Source organism: Aegilops tauschii, chromosome 1 (genome assembly GCF_002575655.3).
Source record: "Aegilops tauschii subsp. strangulata cultivar AL8/78 chromosome 1, Aet v6.0, whole genome shotgun sequence".
In the NCBI taxonomy this organism is placed as follows: domain Eukaryota; kingdom Viridiplantae; phylum Streptophyta; class Magnoliopsida; order Poales; family Poaceae; genus Aegilops; species Aegilops tauschii.
The window spans coordinates 502709515-502730039 of record NC_053035.3 but is presented as its reverse complement, the minus strand read 5'-3'; the positions used below and the strand labels follow the sequence as shown (position 1 = coordinate 502730039).

The 20525-nt window shown below is 46.7% G+C and overlaps 1 protein-coding gene across 2 annotated transcripts; it reads left to right on the top strand.

Moving 5' to 3' along the window:
• Window positions 1-1530: 1530 nt before the first annotated feature.
• LOC109782205 (cysteine-rich receptor-like protein kinase 44) lies at window positions 1531-10999 on the top strand. 2 transcript variants are annotated; one of them, XM_020340811.3, is made up of 7 exons: window positions 1531-1626; window positions 2711-2878; window positions 2991-3249; window positions 3357-3591; window positions 3712-3880; window positions 4008-4247; window positions 10658-10999. In XM_020340811.3, exons 2-7 carry the CDS (start codon window positions 2768-2770, stop codon window positions 10832-10834), a joined length of 1191 nt encoding a protein of 396 aa, XP_020196400.1. In that variant the 5' UTR covers window positions 1531-1626; window positions 2711-2767; the 3' UTR covers window positions 10835-10999. The 2 variants fall into 2 exon arrangements, with proteins under 2 accessions (XP_020196400.1, XP_020196399.1); XM_020340810.3 differs by having other exon boundaries at window positions 10403-10999.
• The last annotated feature ends 9526 nt before the right edge of the window (window positions 11000-20525 follow it).

Below are 20525 nucleotides of genomic sequence, written 5' to 3'. Positions count from 1 at the left end.
AACTTTTGTTGAATAAAGAAGGCACTATGCATCTTTCAAATGCAGAGGCCGGAGTCTCATCCTCATTCTCGTAAAAATATAAATTTTGTCAAAAACCAATACTGTGTAAGTTTAATCATGTGTCTATACAAAAGATATAGTAAATGTCTACAATAGCAAATAAATATCAATAGATCCACTAGGAAATACATTTTCGTAATGTATTAACTAAATATTGTAAATGGCGATATTTTTCTTCTATATATTTGGTCAACATTAGCAAGTTTCGACTGTTGACTAAATTTTTATGCCTTATTTTATTGTGTAAAGTTTGTACGCCCTATATTTTTCTTCTACTGTTGACTAAATTTCAGGGCATAAGGCCATGCTGGCATGGTCTTCACTCATTGTCGGATTTGTAGGTGTTGTGTGGTGGCTTTAGTTTCTTTTAATGTATATCTTTGTCAGCACTTTTGTTGAATAAAGAAGGCACTATGCATCTTTTCAATGCAGAGGCCGGGGTCTCATCCTCATTCTCGTCAAAAATCAATACTGCGCAAGTTTAATCAAAAATAGCAAATCAATATAGTAAATATCTACAATAGCAAATCAATATCAGTAGATCCACCATGAAATACATTTCCGTAATGTATTGAGTAAATATTGTAAAGGAAGATATTTTTCTTCTATATCTTTGGTCAACATTAGAAAGTTTCGACTGTTGACTAATTTTATATGCCTTATTTTATGGTGTAAAGTTTGACCCATTTTTTCACAAAAAATATAAACCTCTACAATTCCAAATCAATCTTATTAGATACATAACGCAATATATTGTTATACTATAGCTACATATTATCATAGTTGATAATGTTTCTATAAATTTAATAAAACTTTGCACTGTTTGATTTCTGGAAAAAAATTATACGCCTTGTTTTGTTGAATGGAGGTAAAGAAAAAAAAACTAAATCTAGCCTATGTAGGCAGACGGGTTAATGACTAGTCCATATAGTTCGATTATGTCTGTTCCAACCCAAACTAAGTAGATCATCAAATGGATATGTCCTGAAGAGGAGAGGAAGTGGGGAGAAATAATGGATACTGCCTCTGTTCCGTAAAGCAAGGCGTATAAATTTGGTCAAAAGTCAAATAATGAAGAGTTTAACTAAGTTTTCTTACAAAAACTATAAATCTCTACTGTGTCTAATCAATCTTATTAGATACATAATGCAATATATTTAATATAATATCATAGCTGTTGCTAATTTTTTCTATAAATTTGATTGGGCCTCATTTGGTTCTTTGGTTCATATGATAGGAATAGTATAGGAATAGGAAAATCAATAGGAAGTGTAAGCTATTGTCTTGCACTGTGAGGCCATGTGAGACAGTGCTGCTAGTGTTTGCTAGTGGTAGGACAGTAGGGACCCTAGTGTCAAAAAGAGACATGTCGCCGTGTTGTCACGGGCTGTGGTGCAGTATCGGTTTCTTGCTTTCACGCTGGCCATCATCGTCTTGTCACCCTAATAAATACTCACCCACCCACCCTCCCTAAGATGCACCCCCACCCTACCTGCCCCTTCTCCTCCCCGGAAGAGGATCCTCTTCCCCCTCCCCATCCCCAGTTCAACCTGGTGCTGCTTGACGGTGAGTTCTTCAAGCGATCCAACTCCATTTTTTTTCATGCACATCAAATGTATTGCTGACGATGCTGTCCTAGTTATGACATGCTTGCATGCACTCTTCCTGCTATCATGTATTTCCATCTCTTCTTGCTTGGATGTACTTTTCCACTCCATTTCCTACACCACCATCTGATAACCTTTTCCTTTTGTTGTTGAGAAATCTATCTGATTTTCTTGTACAGCAGCATGCAAGACAGATTTACGACTCAAATTTGTCTTTTTAGTTGCCGTTGTTTCTCGAGTTTTAAGATCGAATCTATTCAATTTTTAGGTTACGGAGACACAAATAATCTTCCATCTTCTCTTCTTTTGTTTTCTTTCTGAGTGACTATAATAAAAAATCTCTTGTGCACTTCATTTATACAGCCTTATCGACTCAGGTCCGAGTCAAGTCAACCTAGTTTCTTTATCAAGTCTCTCTCCCTCCCTCCCTCTCTCTCTCTCTCTCTCTCTCTCTCTCGGTATGTTCAGACTTCAGAGTGCCTCTTGCTTCCTTATTTCTTCTGCTTTTATTCAGGAATGGATATTGATTTTGACATGGCCGGGTAGTAATGTAGAGTACTTCCTTTAATTCTAGCCACATGATGCTTCAGATACTGGCCTAGTCTTCAGCAAAAAAATAATTATACCATTATTTTTTTCCTATATATGCTTACTATAGATTTCAGAACAATCATTTGGTACCATGGACTGTGCGACTGCATAAAATGTTTCCATTCCGTTAAAGTATTGCAAACGCAAAACTGGATGTCCTTAAGACCCTGCATATTTCGTTCATTTTTTCCCCACATCCCAGAGATGGCCAACCACCAATCTCTAAAAACCGATGATGCCTCCCCCAAATTATTGATGTTTAGGTCAACCAAGTCAAGCCTAGATTTAACCGCTGTCCAGATCCTCGCCCAAATTATTGATGTTTAGGCCAGAGTATGTGTGGGGAACTGGGGATAATGTTCTAGTCTTAGACTTTTACTTGATTTGATTTGAGGGCTATATGGCACAACAATTCTTTGTGAAAATCTAATATGAGATCCTTTTTTTATCAGATGGTGTCCTGAAAAGGTAAAAGGATAACGACGTCTAAGGTGTACTTGTTGGGGAAAATGTCATCATCAGAGGCATCGAGTATCACATTTACATTGTTAAAGGAAATCACAGATGATTTTTCCGAGGAGAAAATGATCGGTAGAGGTGGCTTTGGAGAAGTTTACAAGGTATGGTTAATCATATTATGTATTTGTTAGAAATAGTTATTTTTGGTTGTCTGTAATCAGCGCATGGTGCTTGGTATCTCTAACAACAACCCCCAATCTATACTATGAACAGGCAGTGCTAAATAATGGGGACGAAATCGCTGTAAAGAAGCTTTTCCCCATCTATGACCTTGACGATACGAAATTTGATAATGAATTCAGTAACCTTATGAGTGTTCAGCATAAAAATATCGTACGGCTGCTTCGTTACTGCTATGAGACAAAACGTGGACATACCTTTCAGAAGGGAAAATGTTATTTTTCCGAAGAAACAGAGCGAGCTCTGTGCTTCGAATATATGCAGGGAGGAAGCCTTTCCCAGCACATTTCCAGTATGATGGTTCTCTAACTCAATTCTGCAAAATGTTTTTTAGCTTGCTATCAAAATGATTCCAGCATGTTATGTATATGTAATGAACACTTTTCTGTCTTCCTGCAGAGAACTCATGCAAATACGATTGGCCAACCACATACAAAATAATTGAAGGGACTTGTGAGGGCCTGCATTACCTTCATAAAGGGCGAGGAGAGCAGCATTATATTTATCATCTTGACTTAAAACCGGATAACATATTGTTGGATGAAAATCTAGTGCCCAAAATCGGAGACTTTGGTTTGTCGAGGCTCTTTGGTGAGTCAAAGACCTACGAAATAAGCAAAAAAAAAGGAACCGCGTAAGTTGATACACGTTTGGTTCATGTGTAGATGCCACTTTGGTTTACATTCCTTATTATGAAAATATATTGCACTAACTAATCAAGTCCATTTGGTGCTATTTATATGGTGCTGTGCAGTGGGTTCATGCCACCAGAATACATAGATTATGGCAAGGTGACACCAAAGAATGATGTGTTCAGCCTCGGGGTTGTAATTTTCTACATGTTGGCTGGAAAAAAGGGCTATGGTCATTATAGAGACGCGCTTCTTCGTCAGAATTATTCAGATAAATTTATTATCGATGGTGTAAGAGAATCTCCTGTCCTTGTTCATTTTTCGGACTGCTGTACCCTAACTCTTAATTTGTGATTCATGGGGTACATACACACTAAACATGCATGTTTGTATATATATGTATATTCCAATTTTGCAGGTACAAGAATCCTGGAAGAAAAAGATGGAAGCAGTCATGGGGTATAGGTGGGACGAAACAGACATCCTAGGAGTAAGGAAATGTACCGAAATTGCAATCAGTTGCGTGCACAACAACCGGGACAATAGGCCTTCTACTACAATGATTATCGAGAAGCTGAAGAAACTAGATGCTCGCATCAAAGAAATGCTAAAGGAAGATCCAAAGCCTCCTATGCCATTGGGAAAACTTACAGACCTGGTAATGCAATCCTTCACGCTCAAGGCCTTTCATCATACTATTTTTTTTCTTAATCGAAAAGTGGATATCCTCGACCTCTCTGCAGCTATCAATCCACACAACCATACTGATTACAAAGTAATTATTGTATGTCTTACAAAGTGCACAAAATTGATATGAAGCTCAACTAGCGCCATAGAGAATAGAGGTTTTTTTAACATGCTCCCTCTTACTTCCCCTTTTCACATGAGAGGTAGGAGTATAAAAATAGATTCTAAACCGTTGATTGCATTAAGTAATGGGTTTGATTAGAAGAAGGATACTGTGCGAGATGGATTGATCAGAGGGCAAAGCCCTATATATACACAGGGTACAGACGAGCGGAGCGAGGCTCCTGGCGATCGTGAGCTAGGCTACATGCGGAGAGGACGTGGGCGTGGCCATGATCCCTGGAGCGGGACGTGGGTGTGCGTGGCCGCCGCCCGAGCCGGTGTCTCCAGTGGGTGACGTGTTCCAACAGCCCCCCGCAACCACAGCAGGGTCGTCGACGATGTTGAGGCTGGATCGGAACTCGGAGAAGATGGCCGTCGGCAGCCCTTTGGTGAAGATATCGTCGAACTGGGACGTCGAGGGTACGTGGAGCACACGAACGTCGCCGAAGGAGACGCACTCACGGACAAAGTGGAGGTCGATCTCCATGTACTTGGTACGCTGGTGTTGCACCGGGTTGGAGGAGAGGTAGACGGCGCTGACGTTGTCGCAGTAGACGATCGTCGCGCTCGCCGGTGGTCGGTGCAGTTCATGTAGTAGTTGACGGAGCCAGCAGGTGTCCGCGACGGCGTGCGCCACCGCGCAGTACTCCGCCTCCGCACTGGAGCGCGACACTGTGTGCTGCCGCTTGGACGACCAGGAGACAAGATTGTCACCGAGGAAGACGCAAAACCCGGACGTAGAGCGGCGCGTGTCCGGGCATCCGGCCCAGTCAGCGTCGGAGTACGCGACGAGGTTGGAGCTGGTGGAGCGCCAGAGATGAAGCCCGAGGTGAGCTGTACCACACACGTACCGCAGGACGCGCTTGAGCATGGTGCGGTGCACCTCGCGGGGGTCGTGCATGAACCGACAGAGTTGTTGAACGGCATAGGCGAGGTCGGGACGCGTCAGTGTCAAGTACTGAAGAGCGCCGGCAAGGCTGCGGTACTCCGCTGGATCGGAGACGGGGGCGCCGTCCGTCGCAGAGATCTTGCACTTGGTGTCGGCACGCGTGGCGACTGGCTTGCAGTGGAGCATGCCGGCGCGCTCGAGGATCTCGAGCGCGTACTGGTGCTGGGAGAGGAGGAGCCCGCCGGTGGTGCGGTGCGCGGTGATGCCGAGGAAGTGGTGCAGCTCACCCAAGTCGCTCATAGCGAACTCGGCGTGCAGAGCGGCGAGGATGGAGCGCAGCAGGTGGTCGGAGCTGGCGGTGAGCAGGATATCATCGATGTACAGCAGCAAGTACGCGGTCCCGGCGCCTCGTTGGAGGATGAAGAACGAGGAGTCGCACTTCGAGGCGTGGAAGCCGAGCGAGAGAATGAAGGCGTGGAAGCGCTGGAACCACGCCCGCGGCGCCTGGCGAAGCCCGTACAACGACTTGCGCAGCTGGTAGACGTGCGTAAGCTGGGCGGCGTCGATGAAGCCGGAAGGTTGCTGGCCGTAGGCGGTGATGTCGAGCTCGCCATGCAAGAAGGCGTTCTTCACGTCCAGTTAATGGACGGGCCAACCCGAGGAGACGGCGAGGCTGAGGACGACGCGGATCGTCGCCGGCTTCACCATAGGGCTGAAGGTGTCGCCGAAGTCGATGCCGGGCCGTTGTGTGAAGCCGCGGAGGACCCACCGTGCCTTGTAGCGAGCGAGGCTGCCGTTGGGATGAAGCTTGTGGCGAAAAACCCACTTCCCAGTCACCATGTGAGCACCTGCGAGACAGGCAACAAGAGACCACGTATTGTTTTGCAACAAAGCACGATATTCATCACACATGGCGGCGTACCAGTTCGGATCTTTGAGCGCTTGTTTGTAGGTGGAGGGAATGGGAGAGATGGGGGGGGGGGTCGGTGGCCACAACGGCAAGAGAGGAGCGTTTTTGGCTGCAAAAAGCCTGATTTGCCTCGGGTTTGCATGGTATGGGCGTTGCGGCGCGGAGTGATGGGGACAACGCGGGGTGGGAGGGGCCGGCCTAGTGGGGAGCTGGGGTTAGCGTGGCTGGATTCGACGGAGGAAGTGGCTGACAGCGGGTGGTGTGGCGATGCGGGAGTGGTGGTGGGAGTGGGGTCCAGGGTGGTGGGCGAGGTGGACGCGGGAGCGTCGGGGGAAGGGGGAGCAGGACTGGCGGGCGGCGATCCTGAGGAGGATAGGGCTGGGGCGGGATCGGTTACACGGAGCGAGGTAGATGCGCCGGCAGGTCCGGTCACGTTGGTGGGGAGGCATTCGAGGCGGATCAGATCAGGTGCTTTTTGCATGGGATTTTCTGTGGCATGTATGGGCGGGGCGATCTCTGCGTAAGGAAAAATGTGTTCATCAAAGACGACGTGACGGGAGGTGATCACTTTGCGGGACTCGAGATCGAAACAACGGTATCCCTTGTGTTCACGGGGGAGACCAAGAAGGACGCAACGACGGGACCGTTGATCTAATTTGTGTGGCGTGGTGGCGTACAAGTTGGGGTAGCAAAGGCACCCGAACGTCCGGAGATGGTCGTACGTGGGAGCGATGCCATGGAGCATGTAGAAGGGGGTGTTGTTGGAGATAGCACGGGAGGGGTGCAGGTTAAGAAGATGTGTGGCTGTGTTGAGGCTTTCGACCCAAAATTCCGGCGGCATGCTAGCTTGGAGAAGGAGAGTGCGCACGATGTCATTAGTGGTGCGGATGGCGCGCTCGGCTTTGCCATTCTACGGCGACGTGTGGGGCCAGGATAGGCGTAGGCTGAGACCGTTGTCAGAGAGGAAGGAGCGGAGGCGGACGTTGAGGAATTCTCCCTCGTTGTCGCACTGGATGCAAAGCTGAAACTGGGTGAGTACGCAAGGGTAGAAACGGATGAGGACATCAGCGACATCGGATTTGTGACGCAAAGGAAAACTCCAGGAGTAGTGACTAAATCATCAATAATAAGCAAATAATATTCATAACCAGAACAACTAGGAACCGGTGACGTCCACAAGTCGCAGTGAATAAGCTGAAAATGCGAGGTAGTAAAAGAACTAGAGCTAGGGAAAGGAAGCCGTGGCTGCCGCCTGAGCTGGCAAGCCTCACAAGTGGCCGGGGGAGGTTTACTTTTGTTACATGAAGGGAAACACTTAGCTAAACGAGATAAAGAAGCACAGCTAGGGTGCCCTAAACGTCGATGCCACAAGTCGCCGATGTCCACGGTGAGAGCGGTGGGCGACTCGCCGAAGAACGGGTAGAGGCCGGTGGAACTATTTGACCTCATGAGAGGGGTCCTGGTCGCCAGATCCTTCACAAGAAAACCATGGGGGTCAAAATCCACAAAACCAGCGGTGGCACCAGGGGGGGCGCCCAGGCGGAGGGAAGGGCGTGCCCCACGGCGCGAAATACCCCATCCAGGGCTGCTGAGGAGAGGGTGGTGCAGGAGGTGGGCCGCCGCGCCCACGGCCGCGCCCCCCGCGATCAGAGCCGCCAGCCGCTGGCTGACGCTGGACGGAGCCGCCAGCTGGTGGCTGTTGCTGCTGGTGGGAGCGCTCGCCGCTGCTCGACCCGCCGGTGGTGGCGATGAGGGCAGTGGCGCCTGCAGTCCGAGCACGCGCGTCCTGGCTGATCTCCTCCAGCATCAGTCGGGAGCGGGCCTGAACGAAGGTGGGAAAGGGCACCTGCATGGGCAGCAGAGAAGCCATGACCCCGAACCGCGGCGAGAGCCCGCGGATGAGCTGCAGGGTGAGCGTCTTGTCGGTGACGTGCTCGTCGAGGTCGTCCAGCTGGTCCGCCAGGGCCTTCAGGCGCCGGCAGTACTCGGCGATCCGCAGATCGCCTTGGACGGTTGCCCGAAACTCGGCGCCGACGTGGATGGCACAGCCCGCGAGGTTGTCGCGGAAGAAGGTGTCGAGCAGAGTCCAGGCGTGGTAGGCGGTGGTATCTGGGGCAGAGATGACATCATAGAGCTCGTCCGAGATCGTACCGTAGATCATGAGGAGGATCTGAAGGTCGTCGCGGCGCCATTGCGCCGTCTGCGAGAGAGGCGCGGAGGGGATGAGGACGTGGCTCTCCACGCCGGACTTGCGCATGAAGGATATGATGCGGCGCCACTTGGAGTAGTTGCCGCAGATGGGATCGAGCTTGAAGTCGATGTGGGCGCTGATGTTGACCGCGTGGATCAAGGGGGTGGCGCAGTCGAGGAGGACGCGCCATCGGAGAGGGCCGCGCCGAGCGGCGAGAGGGTGAGGTTGAGTGGAGCGGTGGTGGGAGGAGCAGTGCTCAAAGGGAGGGAAGCCGGTATGGAGGGCAGCGGGGTGGTGGTGGTGGTGGGCAGTGGGGAGCTGGGAGGCGCTGAAGAGCTGCCATGGGGAAGCTCCCCGGAGTCGGAGCCGGTGTCAGAGGACTGAGAGCCGGCCATGGGCAGGGAGGAAAGAACTGCTCTGGTGCCAAGAAGAAGGATACTGTGCGAGATGGATTGATCAGAGAGCAAAGCCCTATATATACACGGGGTGTCGCCCTCCTCTGGCGACACGGGGGGAAACCCTAGCCGCGCCGCCGGGGGGATCCCGCCCTCCTCCCCCGCTGCGCCGCCACTGGAGGGGGCGCCGGCGAAGCCGGGCGTGCCCTGGGAAGGTGGCGGCGGGGCGATTTCTTCGACTTGGGCAGAGATCGCGGCGGTCCAGCGTCAGGCGGCCCGTGCTGCTCGTTCTCTCGCCGCAGGGCAGGCTGGGTTGGGGCGGGGCCTCGCGACGGCGCGGAGGCCATCGGATCCAGCGGCGGCGGCCCCTGCTGGCGGGGCGTGCGGCGTGGACGGCGAGCCGCAGGCCTGCCAGATCTGGAGGTATTGCCCCCTTCCCTTCCATGCATCCCTTCCCAGTCCCCGGTTCGGTTTGGATCTTCCGGATCCACCTCCGGTGTGTTCTGGTGGAGCAGATCGGTGTCCGGGGGAAACCTTGGCCGCCTTGGCTGGCCGGCAGCGGCGACGCTGATTTTTGGCGCCGTTTTCCTCCTTGGGGGCGCTGCTGAGGGCACCATCTCTCCTCTCCGAACCATGTCCGGGTGAAAGCTCAAGATCCGTTGCGGATCGGGCGTCGGCGGCGCCCTGTGCACCGTTACCTTCCTGGAGGCGACGCCAAGGACATTGGGATAGGATGGAAGGGTCTGTAGGTGAGGGGTGGGGGTGTGCTGCCTCCCTTTCGGTGGAACGGTGTTTCTTTATACATATTCTTGGCGGCGGCTCTTGGCGGCATGGAGCAGCGGAGGCTTGGCGTCAGATATGTGGTGACGGACACGCGCAGGAGGTCGACGCTGTCTGGCGTCGTGGTGGCGTCGGCGGTAGCGAGACCGGGCAAGGCCGTTGCAACAGTACAGCTCTGAAGATGGATATGTGGTAGGTGGTTGTGGCGGCCTCATACTCGGCAGGCGGCCTGGTTGAGGAGCACGCCGGACTGGTGGGTGCCCATACCCGGCAGGCGTCCAGGTTGGGACCTCAGGTCTTAGATGTTAGGTTTGGCTGCGAGGTCTGTTTGGTATTAGGCCCAGACCGTCAGCGCCCCTTCATCAGTTAGATAGGAGTAGCGACAGAGGTTGCGAAGATGGTGGCTTTGGTTTTACTGTTGTACGACTTTGTAAGGTTTTGTGCTAATAATTAATAAATTGGCCGTATGCATCGATCAGATGCAGAGGCGAGGCCGGGGGTATTCCTCCTTTTCTAAAAAAAATATACACGGGGTACAGACGAGCGGAGCGAGGCTCCTGACGATCGTGAGCTAGGCTACGTGCGGAGAGGACGTGGGCGTGGCCACGATCCCTAGAGCGGGACATGGGCGTGCGTGGCCGCCGCCCGAGCCGGTGTCTCCACTCTCCAGTGGGTGACGTGTTCCAACATGATTAACCCTTACCTTCATACCTCTCATGTGAAACATATTTGTGCATATCCTTTGACATGTAGTACATGCAAGATAATTAATACATCCCGTGTACTTTTGCTCTTGTAGGAAAACAATGTCAAAAGGAAAAATTGTCACAATGAAGATTTAGGAAAATATATTGTGGTGGACCCGTCTGTGGAGCTCTGCTTCCCATTCGAGCCAAAGAGGGACATACCATGTTGCCTGCAGCTCATCAACAAATCGGGCAGCTTTGTTGCCTTTAACATAAACACAGACCCAAACAAGTGTCGAGCGCAGCCTAACAGAGGAATTTTGGCACCATTATCCAATTGCTACATCATCCTAACTTTGCAAGCACAGGAGAAGGTACCGCCGAAGATGACGTGCCATGATAAGGCCATTGTGCAGGCCACAAGAGTGTCGAAGGGCTTCACATCGGATAAAATCACTCAAGACTTCCTCAAGAAATCCAGCGCCGTGGATGTGGCGGAATTGCCGATTGTTTATGTTACTTCGCCACAAGGACCAAGCAATTGAAACTATTTGTCCAGTATTTGCTTACTTCTACATCACATGTGGACTGCTCCTCCATTTATCTTTTCTCTACCATCTGAACAAATGTATTGTAATGGCATTATTGATGATCTGCGTTGTTCTTGACTAGAAACAGAATAATGATTGCTATATAATTATCCAACTCTACCCTTGATGCTTCTTCCTAGGATAATATTTTCCCCTGGCTACCATGATTTTCGGCATAAAGGACCATCCGCAGAGTGTTATTGAGAGAAAAGACCACCTGCGAGTGCTATTGTCAGAACTACCGTGGCGGCAGGTCCGGCAGCCGAGACGTGGCACCTGCCGACACAGCCCATAGCGGCAGCCCGTGTGTAACCAAAATCCGGGGTTTGCAACGACTAGAACGGAACTGGAAGCGGGAAATTTTGACCTGCCGCCATAGGGCGTGGCAGCAACCTCGTTGATTAAGCACACTTTCTCTTTCTATGAATATATTAGCAGATAACAAATTGATCCAGGAATGGGTCATTGGGGTGTGGTCCAGAACATCATGATGTGCCTCAAGAGAACCAACGAAATGTTCCTGGTCTATTGAGGAGATGAAGAGCTCATCGTAAACTTATGTTGATGCTTCCTTCATGACTGATCAAGATGATTTCAAGTCACAATCGGGCTATCTGTTTACGTTGAATGGTGGTGCATTAAGTAGGAAGACTTCCAAGCAAAAGGGAAACGAAATGGAAATACGAAAACGGGATTTTGCAGAACGGAAATGACCATTTTTTAAAGGAAACGGAAATGAAACTACGTTTCTCGGCGAAACAGAAGTAGAAACAGAACTGTTTCTGGCTAATGTATTTTCTGGTTTAGGGTTGATATGCATATACCAATCCAAGAAAACCATTGCTTGAAGTCAAGCCAAACTTGGAAATCCCAAAACTAGTGACCACGTAACCCTTCGTGCATTTGAGGAGGCTTCCACACTTGGATCCTTCTCCAATTCGTCAGTAAATTGAGCAGCCGTTTAAGGGTTAGGTAACAAGTTTATTGGTTTGCTTACATGATTGAGATTTTCCGTATGATTCAAAGGTTTTCCGCTCCGCGAGCGCACCGTCTTCGGTATATATCTATTTCCAACAATATCTGATTCCCTATTTGTTTTCAGGTATCTGTATTCGTGTTCCCTTTTGAAAAAGAAAAGAAAAAGAATCAAACAAATGTGGCAGCGCGTCCGTTCCCGCTGGTTTTTTTATACCTAGTGGCACGAGCACGTCGCCTCGGGTGTGGTCTGCTAGCGCGTCACGAGCAGTCCTACCCCCGCGTCGATGCGACGGCCATGCACGATGCCTGCTTGTAGCACAGCCTTTTGTGTTCGTCGCGTGGGGACGTGCCTTTGCCGTGGCAAAGGATAATAAACGGAGCTCATCATAGCAGGGGCGCTGCGTGCGTCCGTCTCCTTGCTAACATTTTCATCGTTATTTTTATTAGAGTTAATTGTGTAGAAGTACCTATTGACACTCGATCTGACAGCTCGGGCCTACCCGTCAGGTGCCACGGTGGCCAATCGGCGCGTGCCCGCGCGCTGACGAGGACGAGTCCGGCTCGGCCGCTCTCTTACCCCGGTTTGGTCGCACCCGTTTGTCCAGCCGCACTCTCCCCTCAAACCCTAGTTCTCCCCGAGCGCGGCGATGGCGTCGGCGAGGGCGTCGACGGGGGCGGTGACCTACCGTTCTTACGTAGCGGCCCGGCTGGCGGAACCTACGGCGACGACTCCAGCTCCGCGTACTCGACCGACGACGACGATCTCTCGGAGCCGTTGTTGTCCATGGAGCAGCGGTTGCGGTTGGCGCAACTGTTGGTGGCGAACCCTAGCAGCAGCCATGAGTTGATGCATGGACTTGGCGGCGTGCTGTAAGTATCCTCCTCCTCCTCCTCTGATATATGCAATCGGGGATTTTTAGGGTTTGTTCATCCTCTGCTTTATGCAATTGGGGATTAGGGTTTGTCCAATTAAAGTGAGTATCCTAGTACAATTACAGTAACCTAGTGTAGTGCACTGCTTCCTCTCTAATTAGTTCAATTACAGTAACAATTGGGGATTAGGGTTTGTCCAATTTAAGTATTATTTCCTTGTCTTTTTCCTTTAATTTGCTAGTGTGCTATCAAATTTGCTAGGGTAGTGCAATGCTTCCTCTCTAATTAGTTCTAATTAGTACTTAATTTGCTAGTGTGCTATCAAATTTACTGTTAACTGTAATAGTAAATTTATTTAAAATTTTCCTTTATTTGTTTTCATGTTTGTAATAGTAAATTTATTAGAAATTTTTCTTTATTTGTTTTCTGTTCTGTTCTGTTAACTCAAATTGTAGACTTACTGACTTACTACAAACTTACTTTAAAGTCTTTGTTAGGGTAGAGTTACTTCAAATTTCCTTTACTCTACTGCGGCTCTCCAATTTTAGAGTTAGGGTAATGAATACATGAAATTTCATTTGTTGTGTAGTTTGGATGAAGACATTTGGGAAGTAAGGGTCCATTTTGATGCAAGAGAACCATTGGAGAGGAAGCTGTCCAGTTCAGATATTACTTATCTGAATTTGGTTGCACTGATGGAAACACAAGGATTTAATGCATATGATTGTTTGTATCACATTGAAAATCCATCTTTAGGAGAGAAAGTGCTGGATTTGGTAGACAGTAATGCTGAATTACAGATGATAAAGAGGAAGATTAAGGATAATTTGGTGCTTAATTTGCTAGTTAGGGCTTGTCCACCCCATGTTAGTGATTTTGAGAGGCAGCAATGTGAAAGGCAAGAATTGTCCACTATTGTCTACCAAGAGACTGTTGTGTTTGATCTGAGTGAGACTCATGTCTTAGCTGTTGATCAACAAGGAGTAGTGTTTGAAAGTCAGTGTAGCAGCTCTACCACACCTCATCCTTCTGGTGGTTGCACACAAGAAAACAAGAATGTAAATGCCAAGTTGAAAGTTGTTTTGGAAGAAGAAGAAGAAGAAGAGGGATATCAGGGATATGAGGTATATGAGGACAGTGATGCTTCTGCCTCTGATGAGGATGGTCAAATTGGAAGTGACCCTTATTATATGTGTGATGAGGAAGATGTAGAGATGGAAGAGGAAAAGAGACAGAGAGAGCAAGAAGTACAAGAGGAAGAATCAGATGATGAATAATAAGAGAAGGAAGAAGTGTTGCATTATGAGGGTGACACTGAAGTTGAGGAGCCATTTGATGTAGAGGAAGATAACACATTGGGATCAGAAGAAGAACAAACTATAGTTGTACCTGTAAAGAAGAAGCAGAAGCTGCAAGTTAGAAGAGGACCAACAACAAGGTCACATTCCAGTAAGTTACCAGAGGTTGAACCTGATTTCAGACCTTCATCAGATGAAGAAGAGAAGGGTTTGGTGAGGGAGAGTGATGATGATGGTTTTGAGCCCCTCTCATTTGTCCTACCAAAGAAAAGGAAGAGTAGGGCAAAGAAGAGGCCTGCTAGGAAGTGGTACAATGAGAAAATGGACCAACCACATGAACAACTCTGTCTAAAGTTGTGTTTCAAGGATCAACATCAATTCAAAGATGCTTTGTTGAATTTGCACATCACTCAGTGCTGGAATTTCAAGTATCACAGGAATTCAGACCAGAGGATAACTGTTGAGTGTACAGATAAACAATGCTAGTTCTTTATGGTGGCAACAGTTATAAAAGGGGAGAAAACCTTTGTAATTAAGAAGATGAGGCTAGAGCACACTTTCCCTAGTACTACTGAGACCACCAGGGTGAGTGCTAAGTGGCTAGCACAGAAATATGAGCACCTCTTCAGATCTGATATAACTACTGGCATTCAGGCTATAATTGAAGCCTGCATGGAAAAATATGGTGTAGATGTGCCCAAGTGCATGGCATATAGGGCAAAGAACATAGCTATTGAAGCTGTGTTAGGAGATCACAAGAGGCAATATCCTAGGCTTAGAGACTATGCTTAGACTGTCATGGACACAAACCCTGGGAGTAGAGTAGTAGTCACAACTGTAACTCCAACACCCACTGAAAAAATCCCCCATCCAGGCCCAAGATTCCATGCCATGTTCTATCGCATCAATGGAGCAAGGGAGGGGTTTCTCAAGGGGTGCAGACCATTCATTGGTCAGTTTATTCACCTTGTGCATTAGTTACATATTGTTTCATCTTTAAATGCATTCGAATGTTTTAGATGTTGATTTTGCTTGCTCATGTAGATGTTGATGGGTGCTTCATCATTAAGTTAACTACTGGTGCTCAACTACTTTCTGCCACTGGTAGAGATGGCAACAACAATATATACCCACTAACATTTGGTATTGTTGGGCAAGATGACACACCTAGCTGGTGTTAGTTTCTACACCAACTTAAAATCTTCGTAGGAGGTGAAGTGGGACAGTTTGGTCCATAGACAAAAGGTATGTGCTTGCATTACCTCACCTTGTTCTTATATGGTTGTTACCTCCTAGATAGTAGCTTAGCTAGTTTAATTGTGTGTCCTAGGGCCTACTAAATGCAGTGAATGTTGTCTCTCCTAAGTGCAACCAAAGGTTCTGCCTTTGGCATATATATGCAAACTTTAAAAATGCTGGGTTTAGGGGGGGAGACCTGAAGAAGTTTATGGATAATGCTGCCTATGCATATAGTGAACACAAACTTAACATTGGAATGAATGACTTGAGAGCTAAATGTGAGGAAGCTTGGAAGTGGCTTTGTGCAATACCCAAGAAAACATGGGCAAGGCATGCATTTAACACAAACTGCAAGACTAACCTTGTAGTCAACAATTTTTCTGAGGTGTTCAACAAGTATACCCTAGATGTTAGGAAGAAACCAATTAGGACAATGTGTGATGCAATAAAGGATAAGCAGATGGTGAGGTGGCATAGGAATAGGGAGAGTGGAAAGAATGCTAGATGGGAGATAACAACCCATTGTAGTGAGAAGCTAGAGGTTGAGAAGGAGAGGGCCAAATTTTGCAAACCTATTCAAGATGGTGTGGACTTGTGGCAAGTTACAAGTGGGCAGCAAACCCATCTTGTTAACTTGAAACTTCACACATGTGGGTGCAGAAAATGGGACCTCAGTGGCATACCATGTAACCATGCCATCTCAGCAATAAACAAGGGCAAAAGAAAACCAGAGGATTATGTTAGCAAATTCTTCAAGAAACAATTCTATGTGGCAGCTTATGAACCAATGGTCTATCCAGTTCCTGGTGAGCATGATTGGACAAGGACCCCTGGTCCAGACATTGAACCACTTGCATTTAAAGTGAAGAGGGGAAAAAAGAAAGAGAAGAGGATCAAGGGGAGATTTGAAGTTCCAAAGACAAAGGACACATCAAGAATGGGGACTATAACATGTGGCAATTGTGGACTCCAAGGCCATAGGTATACAAGCTACATGAAACAGTTGAAGCCTGAGCTGGCTTTGAGGAAGAACAAATATGTGGTATTTTGAAGTACTAACATGTTTTCCTTATTGTACATTACCTACTTATACTATTTGCTAACTGATTTTCATGTTTATGCAAGCCTACTGCAAGGAATTCAAATGCTGGTGCTGCTGCTCCTACACCACCACCAAGAGCTTCTGATCCAGCTCCTACAACAGCACTAACAACTAGAACAGGAGGTGCTGGTAGAGGTAGTGCTGGAAGACGTGGTGGAAGAACTTCTGGTGGAAGAGGATCTGGAAGAGGTGCTGGGACAGGTGCTGCAGCTGCTCAATATGGAACAGGTGCTACTTGGAGAGGTGCAGCAAGAGGTGCTGCTCGGAGAGGTGTGATACATCTCCAACGTATCTATAATTTCTGATTGTTCCATGCTATTATATTATCTGTTTTGGATGTTTTATATGCATAAATATGCTATTTTATATTATTTTGGGACTAACTATTAACCTAGGGGCCAGTGCTAGTTTCTGTTTTTTCCTTGTTTTTGAGTTTCACAGAAAAGGAATACCAAACGGAGTCCAAATGGAATGAAACCTTCGCGATGATTTTTCTTGGCCCAGAAGGCACCCAGGAGACTCGGAGATCAAGTCGGAGGAGCCACGAGGCGTCCACAAGGGGGGAGGGCGCGCCCCCCACCCTTGTGGCCCCCTCGCAGTTCCCCTGACCTAATTCCTTCGCCTATATATATTCTCAAATATTACAGAAACACCAGAAGTATCCACGAAAACACTTTTCCACCGCTGCAACCTTCTGTTCCCATGAGATCCCACCTAGGGACCTTTTTCGGCACCCTGCCGGAGGGGGATTCGATCATGGAGGGCATCTACATCAACCCTATTGCCCTTCCGATGAAGCGTGAGTAGTTTACCACAGACCTACGGGTCCATAGCTAGTAGCTAGATGGCTTCTTCTCTCTCTTTGATTCTCAATACCATGTTCTCCTCGATGTTCTTGGAGATCTATCCGATGTAATCTTCTTTTGCGGTGTGTTTGTCGAGATGATTTATGATCAGCTTAGCTATGAATATTATTTGAATCTTCTCTGAATTCTTTTATGCATGATTTGGTATCCTTGTATTTCTCTTCGAATTATCGGTTTGGTTTGGCCAACTATATTGGTTCTTCTTGCAATGGGAGAAGTGCTTGGCTTTCGGTTCAATCTTGCGGTGTCCTTTCCCAGTGACAGTAGGGGCAGCAAGGCACGTATTGTATTGTTGCCATCGAGGATAAAAAGATGGGGTTTTCATCATATTGCTTGAGTTAATTCCGCTACATCATGTCATCTTACTTAATGCGTTACTCTGTTCTTCATGAACTTAATACTCTAGATGCAGACAGGAGTCGGTCGATGTGTGGAGTAATAGTAGTAGATGCAGGCAGGAGTCGGTCTACTTGACACGGACGTGATGCCTATATTGCATAATCATTGCCTTGGATATCGTCATAACTTTGCGCTTCTCTATCAATTGCTCGACAGTAATTTGTTTACCCACCATGTTATTTGCCTTCAAGAGAGAAGCCTCTAGTGAAACCTATGGCCCCCGTGTCTATTTTCCATCATATTAGTTTCCGATCTACTATTTTGCAACCTTTTACTTTCCGATCTATAAACCAAAAACCCAAAAATATTTTATCTTTTGTTTATCTATCTCTATCATATCTCACTTTTGCAAGTGACCGTAAAGGGATTGACAACCCCTTTATCGCGTTGGGTGCAAGCTGTTTGATTGTGTGTGCAGGTATTGGTGACTTGTGCGTTGTCTCCTACTGGATTGATACCTTGGTTCTCAAACTGAGGGAAATACTTATCTCTACTTTGCTGCATCACCCTTTCCTCTTCAAGGGAAAAACGAACGCAAGCTCAAGAATTAGCAGGAAGAATTTCTGGTGCCGTTGCCGGGGAGATCTACGCCAAGTCAAGACACACCAAGTACCCATCATATACTCTCATCTCTTGCATTACATTATTTGCCATTTGGCTCTTGTTTTCCTCTCCCCCACTTCTAAAATGATTTTCGAAAAGATTTTCCTTTTTCTTCGCCCTTTTTCCATTCGTTTTTTTTATTTTCCTTTTTGTTTGTCCGTTTGCTAGTTTGGTTTGTTGCGATCATGTCTGAATCTGGGGAGGTTATCATTGAAAATCTTGAGAAAAAAATTGGATCTTGTTCTTTGGATCATGAAACTGAAACTCCTCCTAATTACAAAGCAAAAACTTTTTGTGTGGGGATGGTAATATCATTGGAAAAAGTGTCATTCAAGAATTCTTTGATTGTACGGGATCTATGATGCAATTGTTATGCTAATTGAGAAACTAGAAAGAATTTTTTTGCAAATTCCACCTGCTTTGCAAAAGGTGTTTTACGAACTTCCCAATATTAATCATCCAATAGCTAAAAAGATTGCCACCATTATCCTTATGCGAGAATTTGATTTCATAATACAAGAATCTAGGGATATTTTTGCTTTCTATAAAAAGGATGTTGAACACCCTCCGATTGAAGATATCCTCCATCATAAAGAAACTATGCGTAGTCTGGAATCTAGGGACTATCAATCTTATAGTGAAAATCTTAAAAGGAGAGTTCCTTATTCGGAAATCTCTCAAGCTTTGTACCTTGAAACTTATGAGGAATATGATTGGATTACTAGGGGAATCTATGTAGGATCTAATAGGGATTGGTTGAATAAAATGATGAAGGAACCCGTTAGAAACGAGATACGTATCTTATATGATGTTATATATGGTGATGATCCTGACTATGGGTTTATGAATGTCAAAATTACCAACCAAAGTCCTTTTCATGATTTAAGTTCATCTAGTAGAAGAGAAGTAAGGGAAAGGACAGATTTGCTAAGACGAGTTTTGGAGGATTTGATGAGGAAAGAATTGCATACCAAAGATGACAATACCTATATCTATTTGTGTTTTTATGCCTTGCTAAGGGCGTTAAACAATAGCGCTTGTTGGGAGGCAACCCAATTTTCTTTTTGTTCTTTGATTTTTGGTTCTGTTTTGAAAATAAATAATTCATCTAGCCTCTGGTTATATGTGTTTTTTGTGTTTTAATTAGTGTTTGAGCCAAGTAAAACCTTTGGGATGGCTTCCGATTATAGTTGATTTGATTTTGCTGAAAAACAGAAACTTTTGCGCCCAGTGCAGAAAATCCTAAAAATCACCAGAGCGTGATAAATCTATGAATCTTTTATGCAAGATTGATAAACAAATTGCCTATTTTGTCCTAATTTTTCAGAATTTTTAGAGTTATAAAAGTATTCGAAGTTTCTAGATTGCTACAGACTGTCCTGTTTTTGACAGATTCTGTTTTCTATGTGTTGTTTGCTTATTTTGATGAATCTATTGGTAGTATCGGGGGCTATGAACCATGGAAAAGTTGGAATACAGTAGATATTACACCAATATAGATGAAGAATGAGTTCACAACAGTATCTTAAGTGGTGATTTATTTTCTTATACTAACGGATCTCATGAGATTTTCTGTTGAGTTTTGTGCTGTGAAGCTTTCAAGTTTTGGGGTAAGGATTTGATGGACTATGGAATAAGGAGTGGCAAGAGCCTAAGCTTGGGCATGCCCAAGGCACCCAAGGTAATATTCGAGGACAACCAAGAGCCTAAGCTTGGGGATGCCCCGGAAGGCATCCCCTCTTTTGTCTTCATCCATCGGTAACTTTACACTACTAGGGAAAACCTTATACACAGAATATTACCAGCAACGCGGTTTCAAATAAGGCACTGCTGCTACTTAGCAGCTGATGATGATACGTACATAGGGTAGGTTCATAGGCCTGACCTAGATGCCCTGCCCAAGGACGCTGCCCTAGAGTCAAGGACATTCAAAGTACAACGGAAGGAACCGACTGAAATCACCTAGGAGTGCAATCCACTCGACCATATATCCCACTCGGATACCCCAATTCCACTCGACGAACATAGTGCCACTCGACCGTACGTAGAGTCACTCGGAGTACAGAAGATCTAAAGTCACCCCAGGGTGGCAACGGTCAGGCATTCACTCCTTAGCCTTAAAGATCATTTATAGTCATTTATAGCTGGCGTTACCAGTAATGTTCTTGTCTTAATTTACATTGAAACCCGTGTAACTGAGGGATGGAGGGGTCTGGCGCACTCTATATAAGCCACCCCCTCCTCTGGCACAAGGGTTCGCATCCCCTGTAACTCACACGCCTATTCCA